A 16068-nucleotide genomic window follows, 5' to 3' on the forward strand; every position below is an offset into this window, starting at 1 on the left:
GGCACCAAATTATAGGCCAATATTTTTAGTACATATATTATGTATATGTATTACTACACTTAGAAGAAAAAAAAACCTGGGGGGGGGCAGCGGCCCTGGTAAGTAGTGTAGGTACTTATCTAAATTATCTCTTATAATATACGGACACTGATCGAGAGATTAAGTCAACCCCGTCTGAACACGGGAAAAGGCGAGGAAGAAGATGAATATTAAAAGAAAACATTATTTTTGTCAAAGTGTTACGTTTCCTTCCTTACATATTTTGTACAACGTGTAACTTGTATTTTTCTCTATGTGTTTCCAGGTTACCATTATAATGCACTGACGTGCGAAGGCTGTAAAGGATTTTTTAGACGTAGCATAACGAAGAATGCAGTGTATCAATGTAAATATGGGAATAGTTGCGAAATAGATATGTACATGCGAAGGAAATGTCAGGAGTGTCGACTGAAAAAGTGTCTGAGTGTGGGCATGAGGCCGGAGTGTAAGTATATACCTACCTTCATATGAATGGTTAAGAGGCAGAGCGGAACAAGTCCGAAAATCGGCTTTTCGAGTATTAAAATATCGTTCGAAAGAGAGCGAAAAGATCTATTAAAATCTATTGAAAAAATTAAAACATTAAAATCTATTTAAAAAATAAAGATATTAAAATCTAATGAAAAAATATATAGGCCACCCGGCCTATGTATTTTAACACGAAATACAGATTCATAGCGAACGTCAAAAGTTCGAAGCAGAGACCAACAAACAAAGTAAATGGAAAACCCTATTCAAGAAGAATTAGGGAGCGAATGAAGAGATCTTTATAGTAGTTGAATTTGATAGCGAATGATTGTCCGTGATTATTTTACCAATTGTGTTATTTTGTTTTCTTCTCTTGCAGGTGTAGTTCCAGAATATCAATGTGCTGTCAAAAGAAAAGAAAAGAAAGCGCAGAAAGATAAAAACAAACCAAACTCAACGACTGAACCCTCCCCTGAAATAGTTAAAACTGAATCTAATTCCCAAGTAAGTACGCTGTCCCTCCCCCTAAAATATTTCAAACTGAATTTAATTCCCAAGTAAGTAGGTACATCCCCGTTGTATGATATAAATAATACACTGACGTACATATATCCTACCCCCGAACAACTCGCGAGGACACATTCAGGGCCCCAAAATGCCTATAATTGTTAGGATCCACCCCTCCTTCAACGCAATATCTATTGACCTAGGAGAACCCCCAGGCGAAAATAGGGAAGGGGCTGAAAAAGTATATAGGTACGTCACTGAAAACATAGATAAATTATTCTTGTAGTCGTGGATTTCACCAATGACTTAATGAGAGATTTAACTAATGGAAGGATTTTTAATCATCCCAAAAGAAAATTTAATGGTCAAAAAAGGGGTGTTTAGTGATCCAAAAAGAAGGCGTTAAAGAAAAAAAAAAAAACTCCTGATTGTATCATTGAAAATTCTCCCATTGGTGAAATCCACCCTAGGCGTTTGAGAGGTTCTAATAATAGGGTGTGTTTACAGCAAAGCTCAGATGGGGCCAGTAGTCGGGTCTCTTCGCTTCACTCGGGAACGAAAACCGTGTCTCCGGAACAGGAGGAACTTATACATCGGCTGGTCTACTTCCAGAACGAATATGAACACCCCTCCGAGGAGGATATCAAGAAAATAGTCGGAGATGAGGTGAGTAATCTTAGGTCTAGATTCTAGGATAAATATGTAATTTGAAAACTTTCGTGCTTACAAATAAAAGCATTGTTTTTCCAAATCATGAGTTTATCAACTTGAGAAGAAATAAAACTTGTATGAAGCTTGCCAGTGTGGTGCATGAACGTCTGAGTTTGAAGTGTCACCCGACCTGCTTCGGTGGTGGCTTCGATCATATATTTCCTAGATGGAGCATTCCCACACCTACGCATTAGAATTCCTAGACCTACGCATTAGAATTTTGAAGCCAAAACAAAGAGATAAAAGTGGAGTCGGAGATACAGGAAGTGGAATCACTGACATCAAGCGTGGAGTCAGACTCAAAAGAGGAATTTGTTTACAATTTATCGGCTTCAGCAAATTGGTATACAATTTATGGGTTCAGTGCGATCTCTTCTATATTCTCCCTTCAGGTTGTGGTTATGTACCGGGTTGAGATAGGCAAGGTTGGTTTACCAACCTTGTTTTTAAGTTACCACTCCCATGCCAAACTGTAGAAACAATATCCTGTCTCAACCCAACCCGTTACATAACCACAACCTCAATGTGGAGTTATAGTCCATCCTGTATATTGTGCTAGTCAGGGGCAGCCAGAGCATAATGAGACGTTTTAGTCTCAATCTCAAGTCCTATCTTTAAATATTATGTACAAGCCAAGTCGAACATTTTATGTTTACCAATATGTCCCTAACAATACAAAGGGGCATAAGCCACATGTTTGAAATCTTACAGGAAAGCAAAAACAAATGTTTTTATGTGATAAGAATATGGCGTATGGGCGTACGACAGTTTTGAAAATACTCAGGATTGAGTAGGGGTTGGTATACGTCTGCTTGAGATATAAGGATATATAGCACACGAATAAAATCAAATTTGGAAAATTGTGGCTTACGCCCCATTGTCCAGAGGAACGACTTGTGACTTTTAAAATCATTTTTCGTATTTCTATTTCAGATGCCCCTGACTAGCCTATGATTCTGTTAGTATTGTGGTGCTGTTATGTTAGATGGTTCTTGTTTAGAAGATGGTGAAATATTCCTCTCTCTATTTCGTTTGTTTTCATGAAATTCCCCGAACCCGAGTGGTCATACGTTGGTCTGATAATCAGGAGACCACGGGTTCGAATACCAGACAAAGCGTGGATTTTTTTCCTCTATATTTTTCATCACACTAAGTGCTTATTTAATATATTTCGTCAGCTTTGTAGTACTTATTCAATATTTCTCTAGCATGTTAACTTGGAGGTTAGAAACGAATTTGAAATCGCCTTAATACAGCTTTTTTAAAAAGAGGTTTGATAGCGGAAACTGTAACTGCTTGCTGAGGTCTTATCATTCCGAAAGCGAAGAGAGAATGAAGACAGGACAGGAGAAATCCAGCTGTTCCATGAACGGACCTTATCTGTTTGGGATAAAATCCACCCCGGGCGGGCGGGAATTGATACCGCGACCTATCGCTTTCAGAGCAGAAGCGCTTCCCCCTCCAACCTAACTCGGCTAACTAAATGCACCTATAGCTTCGTGAAATATGGGGATACTATCTGAAAACAAACGAGACTGCTCAAAACCATCTATAATCTGTTATGTAACTATCCATACAGGGTGCTATCCATCAGATCTAACACACACGATACATTGCTTTACCAGAACCAACTACCAAGCTTTCGTGGATTCGTATAAGCTTCACCCGACGCTTAGGGCTGTTTTCCCCTGTCCCTAAGACTCTGAATGGGATTTTTGTATACGGAGTTGAGCTAATGAATTATGAATAACCAAGTTTCTATCCAAAAATGACGTCCTATAAAAGTGGGCTTTCGTGGATTCGTATAAGCTTCACCCGACGCTTAGGGCTGTTTTCCCTTGTTCCTAAGTCTCTGAATGGGATTTTTGTATACGGAGTTGAGCTAATGAATTATGAATAACCAAGTTTCTATCCAAAAATGACGTCCTATAAAAGTGGTGAGATCAGAAAATTAAGGCCAAGTCTGCATTCCCAGTTTTTCGTGTCTGCTGAAAACGCTGAATCTCAATTCCTTCAACCTAACCTTGTTTTTAAGTTACCACTCCCATGCCAAACTGTAGAAACAATATCCTGTCTCAACCCAACCCGTTACATAACCACAACCTCAAGCTCCAAAGTTACTATTTTTCTTCGTTTGCTAAGTGTGTAAACTCACTAATTCATTTTTGTATACGCCTGGAAGCCACCTCGTTTCGTGCAGGCTGTTAAAGTATTGGCCTTTAAATAATTGCTGGATGTAGGGTTTGTGCTTTAATGTGTAGTATTTTCTTCTCTGACTGGCAGTTTAAAATTTTAAATTTATCGAGTTTTATAGGTCATAGATTCACAGGAAAATTGTGTTACTACTTAAAGCATAACATGTTACAGTGGTTTCTCATGAGTACGATTGCTTGTTTGTGCGTCGCTACTCAATATGATGACTATACTGAAGACATGCAGGCTGATGGTTATGGTTTGTATGATGGTGCTCAAGGTTATTGTGACGAAGAATACCCCATAACCACTGACATCTCCTGTTGGATGGGGAATACTAGGATTAGTCAGACATGTTCTCTAGAGCGTTGTGATCAATGGAAAGCATACAACGCCGTTCTTACCGCAAGAGGTTTCGCGTGTCTGACAGCAAAATACAGTGTGGATGGAATCGAACATGTCTATAGGAACTGTGTACATAGTCAAACCGCTCGCTATGATCCTTGCGATAAAGTAATTGGGGCTGCTGATAACATCCGTGTTGATCTATTCTCTTGTGATATACAAACATCATTTCATCCTATCGTCTGGTAAATAGGTTCGATTCCAGCCGAGACATGGAAATTTGAACACATAATAATAGAGCTCTAAGGTGGTAACCTCGCCTAGTGGTTACCTTCCACTCAAGAGTCTGTTATTATGCAACTCTATTTCGTGTTAATATAGGCCAGGCGGTGCTTACGTTCTGAATATTTAGTCCGTGTCGTACGTATAACACTTCCCAACCTTGCAATATTATTTTAAGACGGTATGCTCTATGTTCCAAATCTGCATGATTTTTGTATCCATGTACTTGATAGAGCTCAATAAAATGAATAATAGGACGATTGTTGAATATGTTTCACATTAGAACAACAGCAGTTCTTTCGGTGGTGTAGTGGTCAAGGCGCTCGCCTGGTAAACAGAAGGACGTGGGTTCAATCCCAGCCGAGGTATAGAATTTTATCGTCAATATAATTTGAGAATTTTACCACAATAAGGGTCGTAGCCTACTGCTGGAGTAAAGGGACTCTTCAGTCCTATACGAGCATAAAAATAAGCACTATTATTATTAACACGAAATAGAGTTTCATAGTTTTTCGATTGTCATTAAAGATACATAAATATACCCAGTTTCAAGTCAGCAGTTCTATTTCGCAACATGAACATGGGCTCTGTTTATCAAATGAATCATCTTGTACTAATTACTATCTAACAAATAAACAAGTAGAATTTCCCTTTCATGAAACAAGATTCAGGATCACTTGGTTAGCTAATAGAATGTTATCATTGCCACATTTCAGTTTTTTCCCCCTCTTTTTTTCTCGACATTTTTGATAAAGGGAACTGTAACTACTAAGGTCTTATCGCCCTGAAAGTGAATAGGATAGGAGAAAGCCAGTAAGATTCAGGATCACTTGGTTAGCTAATAGAATGTTATCATTGCCACATTTCAGTTTTTTTTCCCCCTTCTCTTTTTTTCTCGACATTTTTGATAAAGGGAACTGTAACTACTAAGGTCTTATCGCCCTGAAAGTGAATAGGATAGGAGAAAGCCAGCCGTTCCGAGAACGAACCTTATCTGGTTAGGATAACACCCGGTCCGGGCGGATATCCCGCAATCTGGTGCTTACGAGATCCTCATAGGTTAACTACTTACTAACTAGGCAGATTTAAGTCTAAACGAGTGATATACGCGGAACTATCGCGTACATACGCAATGATCGCTCTGTTAAGTTGAAAGACCAGGCTTTAGGGGACATGTCCATGACAACACAGGAAACTCAACCTGTCTCGTTATTAAAGTACAAGTAGTGGTTTATTAGACTGTCACCTCACCTTAGACCATGTTGTTTTCATTATAACACTTTAATAGAGCACCTCTTTGTTGGTATCATTTTGAATATAAATTACAAATTAAAAGTTGAAAATTAAGTAAGCACGTACAAGATGAGCCATTGTAAAACAGGAGCCCACTGCTGTTTTTGTTTAACTTTTTTATGGTTTTATGAAACAGTGTTTGATTCTCGTTTGTTTTACAAAACTCGATGTAAAAGTCTGAAAACGTGTAATATGCGGTGTTATATGTATTAACCAACCTCAGAGGTGTAGTGGTTAACACGGTAAACTTTGAATCTGGAGGTTGGTGGTTCGAGTCCAAGTCAAGTCATGAAATTTAGTGTAGTCTTACCGGGAACTTTTTTTTTTGTGATAACTTAAAACCTGCCACTATTCACCTGTGCAAACCGGCTTGCTCAAGCCAGTTTGTGCAAATGGCTTGAGCTTGTACCCCACTTAATAGAATTCAAATTCCTTTTGTATTTTATTATGAAGCCATTGGGCTTCGGGATTTACAAAACAAACGAGGGAAAATCAAACTTGTTTGATAGAACTGTCTAGTTAATTATTAATTTTATTTTTATTCAAATTAATGTTTTACGGATATTTTTGATAGATGAATACTGTGTTTTGTAATGCGAGATTGTAACTTAGATGAATATAAAATAATAATAATAATATTGTTCCCGTGAGTACAAAATAGATGTTTGGTTTTTTACATAATTTATTATTTTAGTATTGATTTTTTTTTCTTTTCTTTTCTCAAGAGAGATGATGTTCAATGTAGGTATTTTTATTTGTTCAATCTTTGAGATGAATTCCAATAGGTTTAGATCTACCAGTACCAGTCAGTAGTCAGTATACATAGAATATCCTCTGGGTAAAAGTAAAACTTCTACTAAATGACAATTTCCTTAGCATGCACGGTTGTGCACCAGGCCAAGTTCCGGCCTCAGCACGCCAGTGTGTATATTACACGAAACATTTCGAGCCATTTTTACCCCTATCATAATCAATATAGTCTAACACGATACAAATCAGACTCTCCCTTGCTTATTTCAAGCGCAGAATCTAGATTCTAGATGCACGGTAGTGCGTCAGGCCAAGTTCCGGCCTCAGCACGCCAGTGTGTATATTACACGAAACATTTCGACGCATTTTTACCCCTATCATAACTCCGTCTCCGTTAATGTTACAAAATTTGGACCATATGTTAAGCTATACTTGCTTATTATGCCTGCGAAATTCCGAAGTTCTAGCTTAAAATGAAGGGGTAGAAAAGGGGCCTAGAAATCGCTTATTTTAAGACTGACTGACCCACTGATTCACTCATCAAAATTATGAAGCACTTCCCGATGTCGTAGAAACTTGAAATTTGGCAGGATGGTAGGTCTTGATGAGTAAGTAAAGGGAAAAATCTGAAATTGGGCAAAAGTTGCTCTGGGCTCCGCCCATAGGCGGATTTAACACGGGGAACACACTTTGAGGCCAGCAAAACTTTTCCTGTGATTATTATTTCAGATTTAATTTCTTCGAAACAAAACTCAGGCAAAATATAAGGTATCAGGGGCGAAGCCCCGGGAGCACGAAGCGCGACCGCATGCACACCCCGCGAAGCCCCGGGAGCGCTCAGCGCGACCAGACACAAGAAGCGCGAAGCGCGACCGCATGCATTACAAAAAAGGAGTGAGATCCACCACAAAAACACAAATGTGAAAAAAGGCCAAGTTCCTATCCTAAAATGTCGTCCTATACAAGTGGTGAGATCAGACCAGTTTTTCGTGTCTGCTGAAAACGCTGAATCTCAATTCCTTCAACCTTCTCTCAATTTCAACTTGGCCATGTTTTTCCTTTGTGGTTTCACGTTCCATTATTTATTTATTAGAGTAGGAAAAACATAGCCAAGTTGAAATTGAGATTCAGCGTTTTCAGCAGACACGAAAAACTGGGAATGCAGACTTGGCCTTAATTTTCTGATCTCACCACTTTTATAGGACGTCTACTAGAAAGTAAAAAAGAGAAAACTTTCGGCTTTTCTTTTTGATATTTTTTTGCAGTACATAAACCATAGCCTGGCACGTACTTAAAATAAGTAAATCAGGCTATGAGGTAACTTCTATATATTTCCATCCATCAAAACAGCATAGGTGTCATCAAGGATAATTTTTTTCCAATTTATTGTACCTATGATATAAATAAAAATAAATGAAGTACCTATTTATGAAAAAAAATAAAAAATAATAAATAAAAAAAAAATACTCGTTGCTAAAATTAAAAATAAATCATTATGACCCCGCCTTTTCTCTTTTTTTCGAAGCCAAAGATAAATTTTATTATAAAAGTTATAAAATTCTCAATGAGAACATTTCCCTTTCACAATAAATAATCAAAATTGTTAGTAGCTACATGTATCCCTATGAAGTGTAATGGACCCTGGTGTTATCGTTTTACTAAGTAGTGTTAGAAGAAATACTCTGAAGAAATGGTACCATGAGGGTATGGACTCTAAGGTGACTACATTGCATGACGAAGAGTTAGGTGAAACTGTTCTTTATTTCTCTGGGAAATATGGGAACTCAGACTATCTGATCTTCACTAAGAGAACGAATGACCCTACTATAGATCTGACATTCCCTCACCTGCATTTCATCATTAAAGTGGACATGGAAACTTTTGGCATGGAGGTTGTAGTAGACGATACTGATGAAGAACAGCGGGTGTTTCGCTTTAGTAATACTTACAAGAGTATAATCAATAATCCGCTTATGTGTTGGTTGCCGCTTACTGTTAACACCCATTGGAATCACTTCTCATTAGATCTTAATCAACTAGTCAATGGCGCATATGGAAGTAACTTTGCGCAGTTAAGAACATTGCGCATCAAAACCACATGCAAGCTGCGCAAGATATTCATGAGCAAAATTCAAGGCTACACACTGCGCATGCTACTCAATCCACGACCTGTAGCAACCAAGTCTATCACTAAATCACACTATCAAACCAAACTGTTGGCAAACAAGTACAAAATGAATAGAGCTGCGGGATTTCGAATGGCACACCAAAATAAGAAAGAAACTATACCGCCGGACAAGATAGTCAAACAAAATCGCGCAATAGAGAAAAAAGCGGATAATACAAATCAAGAAACCATGGAAGACAACATCGTTCAATCAAAAACTAGCGGGTCCAAAAGTGTACCAGATACAAAAAAGACGAAATTGAAATCTGTTCAATCCTTGGACAAAAGTAAATCAAAAGTAAGGGTTGAGAAACAAACCAAATCAGCAGAAATTCAAAACACAGAACTTAAATCAAATACATCTGACAACAAGACTGAAGGAAAATCTATGGGAAACAATGAAAGAGGCGAGAAAGAAAGAAGCGATGTCACTCGAACAGCAATAGTAAACCTAAGTAAGGATAACAAAGCAATCATCAATGTCAGAAGAACGGCCAACAAATCCACACGAGGGACTAAAGAACATCCAAAGAAGAATATTGAGGAATATGTCGAAAGAGCGAGAAAGAAAGAAGCGATGTCACTCGAACAGCAATAGTAAACCTAAGTAAGGATAACAAACCAATCATCAATGTCAGAAGAACGGCCAACAAATCCACACGAGGGACTAAAGAACATCCAAAGAAGAATATTGAGGAATATGTCGAAAGCTACATGAGAACTCGGCATGAAAATTCTGCGAGGTCAATAGAGGATCTTGTGTTGTTCAAACGGCCAGATACACCTTGGACCCCGGGATTATTACCAACAATTCAAGAGGAAAAGCTTCCTAAACGAGCGAAAAAGTTAGAGGATGATAGTAAAACAAAGAATTCACCATCAACCCACACGGGTAAACTTGAATCTAATAAACAACTCCCTGTTCCTGGTGTATTAGTGTCCAAAGTACTTGAACCAGATAAGAAGACAAACGAGAAACCTGGAATATCAACAAGTACGAAGAAATACACTGGTGTGCGGTCAAAGAAAATTCAGGTCAGTAGAAACAACAAAGCACCTGTTGTGAAAATATCGAAAACTATAGGAAGCGCCAAGAAAGAAAATAATACAGTTAAAACTAAAAACCCAGCTACCCAACCGTCCGGAAGCCCAGCAAAAACACTGGAAGTACCAAAAGATGAGAAAAAACAATCTACTGTGAAACATGGAACCAGTAAACCAAAAGCCACTGTGAGGCACAAACTACTGCAAGATACACCTGCAACTACTGTACACAAATATTCCAAATCCTTGGAGAAATACGACTATATTTAAAAATACAAATAAGGTGTAATACGAAATAGTAACTCCTTGATCATAATTTAAAAATACAAAGGTGTAATATTGTAATACGAAATAGTAACTAAACACAGGGTGGGGCTGATTTTAATTACGAGCATATTCGGGAATCAAACCCGGAACCACGGAATTAAATTTCCCTTAATTTGTTTTTTACTTTCTATTACTACAGTATAGCGAGCTATTTTTCTTTCTAAAAAAAAAAAAAGTTAGATGGAACTGTAACGGCTAAGATCTTATTGTCCCGTAATCGAAGAGAGAAGGAAGACAGGATAGGAGAAAGCCAACCGTTCCGAGAACGAACATTATCCGTTCAGGATAAAAACCACCCCCCCGGGGGGGGGGGGGGGGGTGCTCGACCCCGCGGCCTGGCGCTTACAAGGTAGATGCACTACAAACCAAGCTAATTAGGCTGGCGTAATTTGTTTGACTTGCAGCATAATAAGTTAGTAGATACAAGATACCTACAAGATGAAGATAAGGCAGTTACGAGTATTACTACTATGTTAATTGCTTGAAGCTTTTTATGTTCTGATTGACAAATTTGCGGACGATAAAACCTTGACAATCTGCTGAAGACGGGTCTGGAATTCAGACCCGAAACGTCGAAACCAAACATTAAGGTACGTGCCAGCTATAAGTCCTAAAAAATAGTAAGCTTGAAGCTACTGTTACTGGTCCAAGTCATGACAAATAAGCTGTTCGATTCCCGCCCGAAGAGGATTTTATCCTAACAAACCAAACATTAAGGTACGTGCCAGCTATAAGTCCTAAACAAGCGGGGCCCGTCCCTCCGGGAATTTTTTGATCTTGGTTAAAGAAAATCAGTATTTATGTACCTACCTATTTTATTTAATATTGTTCTCGAAACGGCTGGCCTTCTCCTAAAGTTCGTTCTCGGAACGGCTGGCCTTCTCCTATTTTTATATTTACGAGGTTTCATTGAGCCTCATCTAAGAAGAGATAAGGAGGACAGCAAATATGAGAATAAAGTTTGCCACGGGCGGGAATAGATCCGAAGGTAGGTAGGCTCTCTATCCTTCAAGCTAACTTGGCGTTCTCGAAAGGGCTGGCCTTCTCCTAAAGTTCGTTCTCGGAACGACTGGCCTTCTCCTATTTTTATATTTACGAGGTTTCATTGAGCCTCATCTAAGAAGGGAGGACAGCAAATATGAGAATAAAGTTTGCCACGGGCGGGAATAGATCCGAAGGTAGGTAGGCTCTCTATCCTTCAAGCTAACTTGGGCGGCGCGCGATCTGTATTTATTTAACAAGTTTCTATTTATTTGTTTTTCGATACAAATATCACCAACTAAATAAATATTCAATAAATGGTACACCCATCCGTAAAAGCTGGAGCTTTTGTGCCATTTGTTTCAAGGTTCATTATTATTTTATAGATATTGTATTTTTTAGCCACTACTTACAAAGTAATTTATTTAGTCTGTGATAAAACGAAATAATTTTAAAAGTGAACAGGATTATTATTTATTATTGCTCTTTCTTCTAAACTAAATTCTTAGCATGGAAATGGTACTCGCTCTAAAGGGGTTAAACTTTACCATGGTGGCGTGCCATTTGTTTCAAGGTTCATTATTATTTTATAGATATTGTATTTTTTAGCCACTACTTACGAAGTAATTTATTTAGTCTGTGATAAAACGAAATAATTTTAAAAGTGAACAGGATTATTTATTATTGCTCTTTCTTCTAAACTAAATTCTTATCATGGAAATGGTACTCGCTCTAAAGGGGTTAAACTTTACCATGGTGGCATGCGACACCATTCTGAGCAATCCTCAATCCTTGATCATAGTGAAGAATAATTTGACCAAATACCATCTACTCCAGGATAACTTCCTTCTGATCACTACCGGCGTGTTCTCAGATGTTAGAGTACTCATACGATTCATCAAAGCTGAAATGCAACTCCATGAGATGAGGTTTGGTAAGGAATACAGTCATCATGAGTTGGTGCATAAAATCCGTATGATTCTAGCCGAACATTTCACTTGGGAACCCATGCAAATCATTGCAACCTATTATAATGAAAAGGATGGCGCTCAGATCAAAGTTCTGGACGGGGCCAAGGATATTCAAAGTGTGAATTATGTCGGGCAAGGGATGCTCGGTACAGAAGTGTGTACGAGTTGTATTCAACCCATTTATCGTCCTAATCTAACCGAGGACCAGGCCTACTTGATTATGTTAGAGAGTATGAAGATCCTCATGACCAGAGTTCCTATTAATTTTCCTGTCATTAAGGTTGTCGTTGTTAATAAGCTTGGCGTTCAGGAGAGACCGGACATTCTTGGGTGAAAATAAAATCACCTAGGTACCATTAAATTAACTTTTAGTCATTGTTACATTGTTTTTAATTAGGTAGCGGCAACTACACCCAGTTACCTTTAGATGTTTGAAATGTGATGGAACGTTGCGATGTTGCAACTAGTTTTTTTTTTTTTTTAAGAGGTTTGACAGAGGGAACTGTAACTGCTATGGTCTTATCATCCCGAAATCGAAGAGAGAAGGAAGACAGTTTCCTATGAGTAGAAACTATCTAGGATTCTAGGAGTTATACTTACTTGCATTCATATGTTGGTATGTATCAGAGCTCATTTGTGTGAGAAAATGTGAAAAAAATCCCGCAAAAACCAGTTTTTTTGGCTTTATGCCATATTCAAAAGTTTGAGACCAAAATTGGACCTGGGGACACCAAATTTCAAGGATCAACGTGTTTTAATTAAAATCGGACCAGACAGTCGCGAGTTATAAACAAACAAACAAACAAACAAACACATAAACATCTAAATCAAATGCAAAACGTTCGAGTTAAAACATAGACCGTCGTTCGGTCAAATAGTTATTACTGGTGGCAGTCTGTGTCTGGCTGTCTGGGTAAGCCATTGTGTCTGTAGCGGGACACATTTGAGTATTCCAAAAATCCAAACATTAATTCCCCCACTGATTTTCTTTAGAAGAGCTCAGGTTCTCAGGTAGAAGAGAGGTCCCACATTGATGTTTTTTTTTTTTTTTTTTTTTTTTTTTTGAGACAGGAACTGTAGACCTCACTCAGATAACTCAGATTCTTTTGCCTAAGCTGAGATTTTGTCTAAATGGGTGACTCTGCGTAATACACTTTGCAACTAGTGCTTCTGTGAACTGTAGACCTCACTCAGATAACTCAGATTCTTTTGCCTAAGCTGAGATTTTGTCTAAATGGGTGACTCTGCGTAATACACAAGATATACGTATACACATGTGTTTTTTTTTTTTTAGTACTTTTTTGTGAAGGCCAACTCTTGACGTTAATTTTTTAACACGAAGTGTTTTTTGGGGGGTTATTGTATATCATAGTAAAAATTTATTCAATTCAATATTAAAAACTCCTTTTTGGATAGTTAACTCCTTTTTGATTTTTAAAATATCCTTTTTGGATCATTAAAAATTCAGTACTGAGTTAAGTCTCTCATTAAGTCATTGGTGAAATCTTTAGAAAATAAGCGGTTTTATTTGTTCCAAACAGTACGAAAGGCGCCTACTGATTGGTATTGGTGCAAAGGTTATCATAGCGGCCACCTTTTTTTTTTTTTTTTTTTTTTTTTTTTTGTGATACAACAGACCTTTTTTGAAAGATAGTGAGCATCGCAATCTGAATGATTCTGAGTGATTCGTGATGTGTCGAGTCTCTCGCTAGCAGACTAGACTAGCACACTATATTAAAATAATATTAGTTTAATTTAGTGTTTGTGAGTGTGTGAGTATCTGACTTTAGTTTTACGCGAACATTCCGTCTTAAGCTTTTATTCATTTATATTATTAATTATTATTACCTAGTAGATTATTATTTATTTCTTAAAGTTACTTTCATATCAAATAATATTTTTTAACCTTTTTTTTTTTTACCTTAGTACTCTTTTTTTTCGGACGTTTCTTTTCTGCGGATGATCCGCAGAAGATACCCTACACATAATTTTTATTTTTTTTTTTTTCTTCCGATCTTTTTTTTCGTTTTGTGATGTTTTTTTGTGACAAAAAAGAAAGAAAACATTTTATATTAAATAAATATATACAAATCTTATTACAGTTTCATCATGTCCAAGCGTCTACTGTGTCATACGACATCGACAGTCAAATCATTCGATCAAATTCCTGGTCCTAAATCTTTGCCGCTTATTGGAACTCTTCATAAGTATCTGCCCTTCATAGGTAAGAAAGATATAGCATCCCCACCCCTACAATAATAGTAGGTACCTAACTACCTAAGATATAGTATCCCCCACCCCTACAATAATAGTAGGTACCTAACTATATAGCACCGCCTGCGGCCTGTGTCTGACAGATCTACGTGTATCGTGTATGGTGGATTGGTGGATAAAGTATTACATATATGGGTACCTATGTCCACAGTGCGGTGTTGGATTGATTAGGTATGCCTGCCACTCTCCCTCACATCAGGTCTGCGTACCGTGTGAGTGGGGGAACAGTGTTGAGATCAATGGAGCAGTTGAAAATGGGTAAAAATTATAAATAAATGGTCGATTCCTATGTAAAAAGTTGGGAAAAATCCAAATCTGAGGTCAAAACTCCGAAAAAAATAACTGTAAAAGGTCGAAAATTCAATCGATATTTTCCGTTCTAATGAAAGAGTTCAAATACATATGTGTGACGTCAGACTTTACGCAGTTGTTTTTTTCGTCCGTTGGGTAGCGCCACTATGCAAGCGCACTATCGAAGGAGCAGAAAGAACTGCGCAGAAATGTATGCGCACAAACACTAATGCGTTGCCAGCGAGGGAGCTTTGCTTGGGACATTTGCCGTGACGTCAAAGTTCACGATTTACCGGTATTTTTTTAATCGATTTATCTTGGGATCTAGAAGTCGTAGAAGAAAAAGAAAAATTCCGTTGGTCCTCAATTTTCCTGCTCTATGACTTTGAAACATCACCCAAGTAAGCGCAACTGATCTATTTATTCAATTCCAGGAGAATATCAGTTTGATCGTCTACATTGGAATGGTCTGAAGAAGTACCGCAAGTATGGGCCGCTAGTCAAGGAAGAGATTGTCCCCGGAGTGAGTCTAGTATGGGTGTTCACTCCGGAAGATATTGAGACTGTGTATCGATGTGAGGGTCGCTACCCGGAGCGACGTAGCCACCTGGCGCTCGAGAAGTATCGACTAGATCGGCCTGAGGTTTATTCTACGGGAGGATTGCTACCCACGTGAGTACCTTAACTCTAAGTAGGCGACCCTAGCCTTGTCCCGACCCAAGAGAAAAGGAACAAACCATGCAAATAAATAGAAGCGACCTCAACGGAGCCTTAACCATAGCTCCGACCACAGCCCCAACTCTCGAGGTGTATGGAGGTGGAGGTGTATGGAGGTGGAGGTGACTGGAGGTGGAAGTGGAGGTGTATGGAGGTGGAGGTGAATGGAGGTGGAGATGAATGGAGGTGGAGGTGAATGGAGGTGGAGGTGAATGGAGGTGGAGGTGTATGGAGGTGGAGGTGACTGGAGGTGGAGGTGAATGGAGGTGGAGGTGAATGGAGGTGGAGGTGACTGGAGGTGGAGGTGACTGGAGGTTTGATGATTCGTGATGTGTGAGTCTCTCGCTAGACTAGACTATGCACACTATATTAAATAATATTAGTTTAGTTTAGTGTTTGGTGAGTGTGTGAGTATCTGACTTTAGTTGTTACGCGAACATTCCGTCTTAGCTTTATTCATTATTATTATTATTATTATTACCTAGTAGATTATTATTTATTTCTTAAAGTTACTTTCATATTCAAATAATATTTTTTAACCTTTTTTTTTTTACCTAAGTACTCTTTTTTTTCGGACGTTTCTTTTCTGCGGATGATCCGCAGAAGATACCTACACATAATTTTTATTTTATTTTTTTTTTTTTTTTTTTTTTTTTTTTTTTTTGGTTTTTTTTTGGTAAAAAAAAAAAAAAAAAATTTTTTTATTAA

General features: G+C 38.0%; 4 protein-coding genes across 5 annotated transcripts in view; all 4 read left to right on the plus strand.

The window, feature by feature from the left end:
- Window positions 1–1833, plus strand: part of LOC103517404 (ecdysone receptor-like) — a 12648-nt gene extending 10815 nt beyond the window's left edge. Inside the window, exons 3-5 of one of the 2 annotated variants that reach the window (XM_026829518.1) lie at window positions 305–484; window positions 887–1011; window positions 1522–1826. In XM_026829518.1, the coding sequence (XP_026685319.1) occupies window positions 305–484; window positions 887–1011; window positions 1522–1707 (491 nt within the window). In that variant the 3' untranslated portion in view covers window positions 1708–1826. Of the gene's footprint in view, window positions 1–304; window positions 485–886; window positions 1012–1521 lie in introns of both variants that reach the window. The other variant, XM_026829517.1, reaches the window with a different exon arrangement.
- A 6389-nt stretch (window positions 1834–8222) lies between these two features.
- Window positions 8223–9353, plus strand: LOC108253451. The gene has a single exon (XM_017447441.1). It carries the CDS (start codon window positions 8223–8225, stop codon window positions 9351–9353), a length of 1131 nt encoding a protein of 376 aa, XP_017302930.1.
- Window positions 9354–11860: 2507 nt separating this feature from the next.
- On the plus strand, window positions 11861–12412 carry LOC103517405 (probable proteasome subunit beta type-4). Its single transcript, XM_008482437.1, has one exon. It carries the CDS (start codon window positions 11861–11863, stop codon window positions 12410–12412), a length of 552 nt encoding a protein of 183 aa, XP_008480659.1.
- Window positions 12413–13845: 1433 nt separating this feature from the next.
- The window catches only part of LOC103517403 (cytochrome P450 302a1, mitochondrial), an 8272-nt gene continuing 6049 nt past the window's right edge, over window positions 13846–16068 (plus strand). Inside the window, exons 1-3 of the mRNA XM_017447442.2 lie at window positions 13846–13850; window positions 14181–14302; window positions 15078–15315. Of these exons, the coding sequence (XP_017302931.1) occupies window positions 14188–14302; window positions 15078–15315 (353 nt within the window). The 5' untranslated portion in view covers window positions 13846–13850; window positions 14181–14187. The remainder of the gene's footprint in view (window positions 13851–14180; window positions 14303–15077; window positions 15316–16068) is intronic.

The sequence above is a fragment of the Diaphorina citri genome, unplaced genomic scaffold (genome assembly GCF_000475195.1).
Source record: "Diaphorina citri unplaced genomic scaffold, Diaci psyllid genome assembly version 1.1 scaffold1836, whole genome shotgun sequence".
Classification (NCBI taxonomy): Eukaryota; Metazoa; Arthropoda; class Insecta; order Hemiptera; family Psyllidae; genus Diaphorina; species Diaphorina citri.

Coding starts and splice junctions, on each gene's coding strand:
- LOC108253451 (XM_017447441.1), top strand. CDS start 8,223: ATGGACCCTGGTGTTATCGTTTTACTAAGTAGTGTTAGAAGAAATACT.
- LOC103517405 (XM_008482437.1), top strand. CDS start 11,861: ATGGTGGCATGCGACACCATTCTGAGCAATCCTCAATCCTTGATCATA.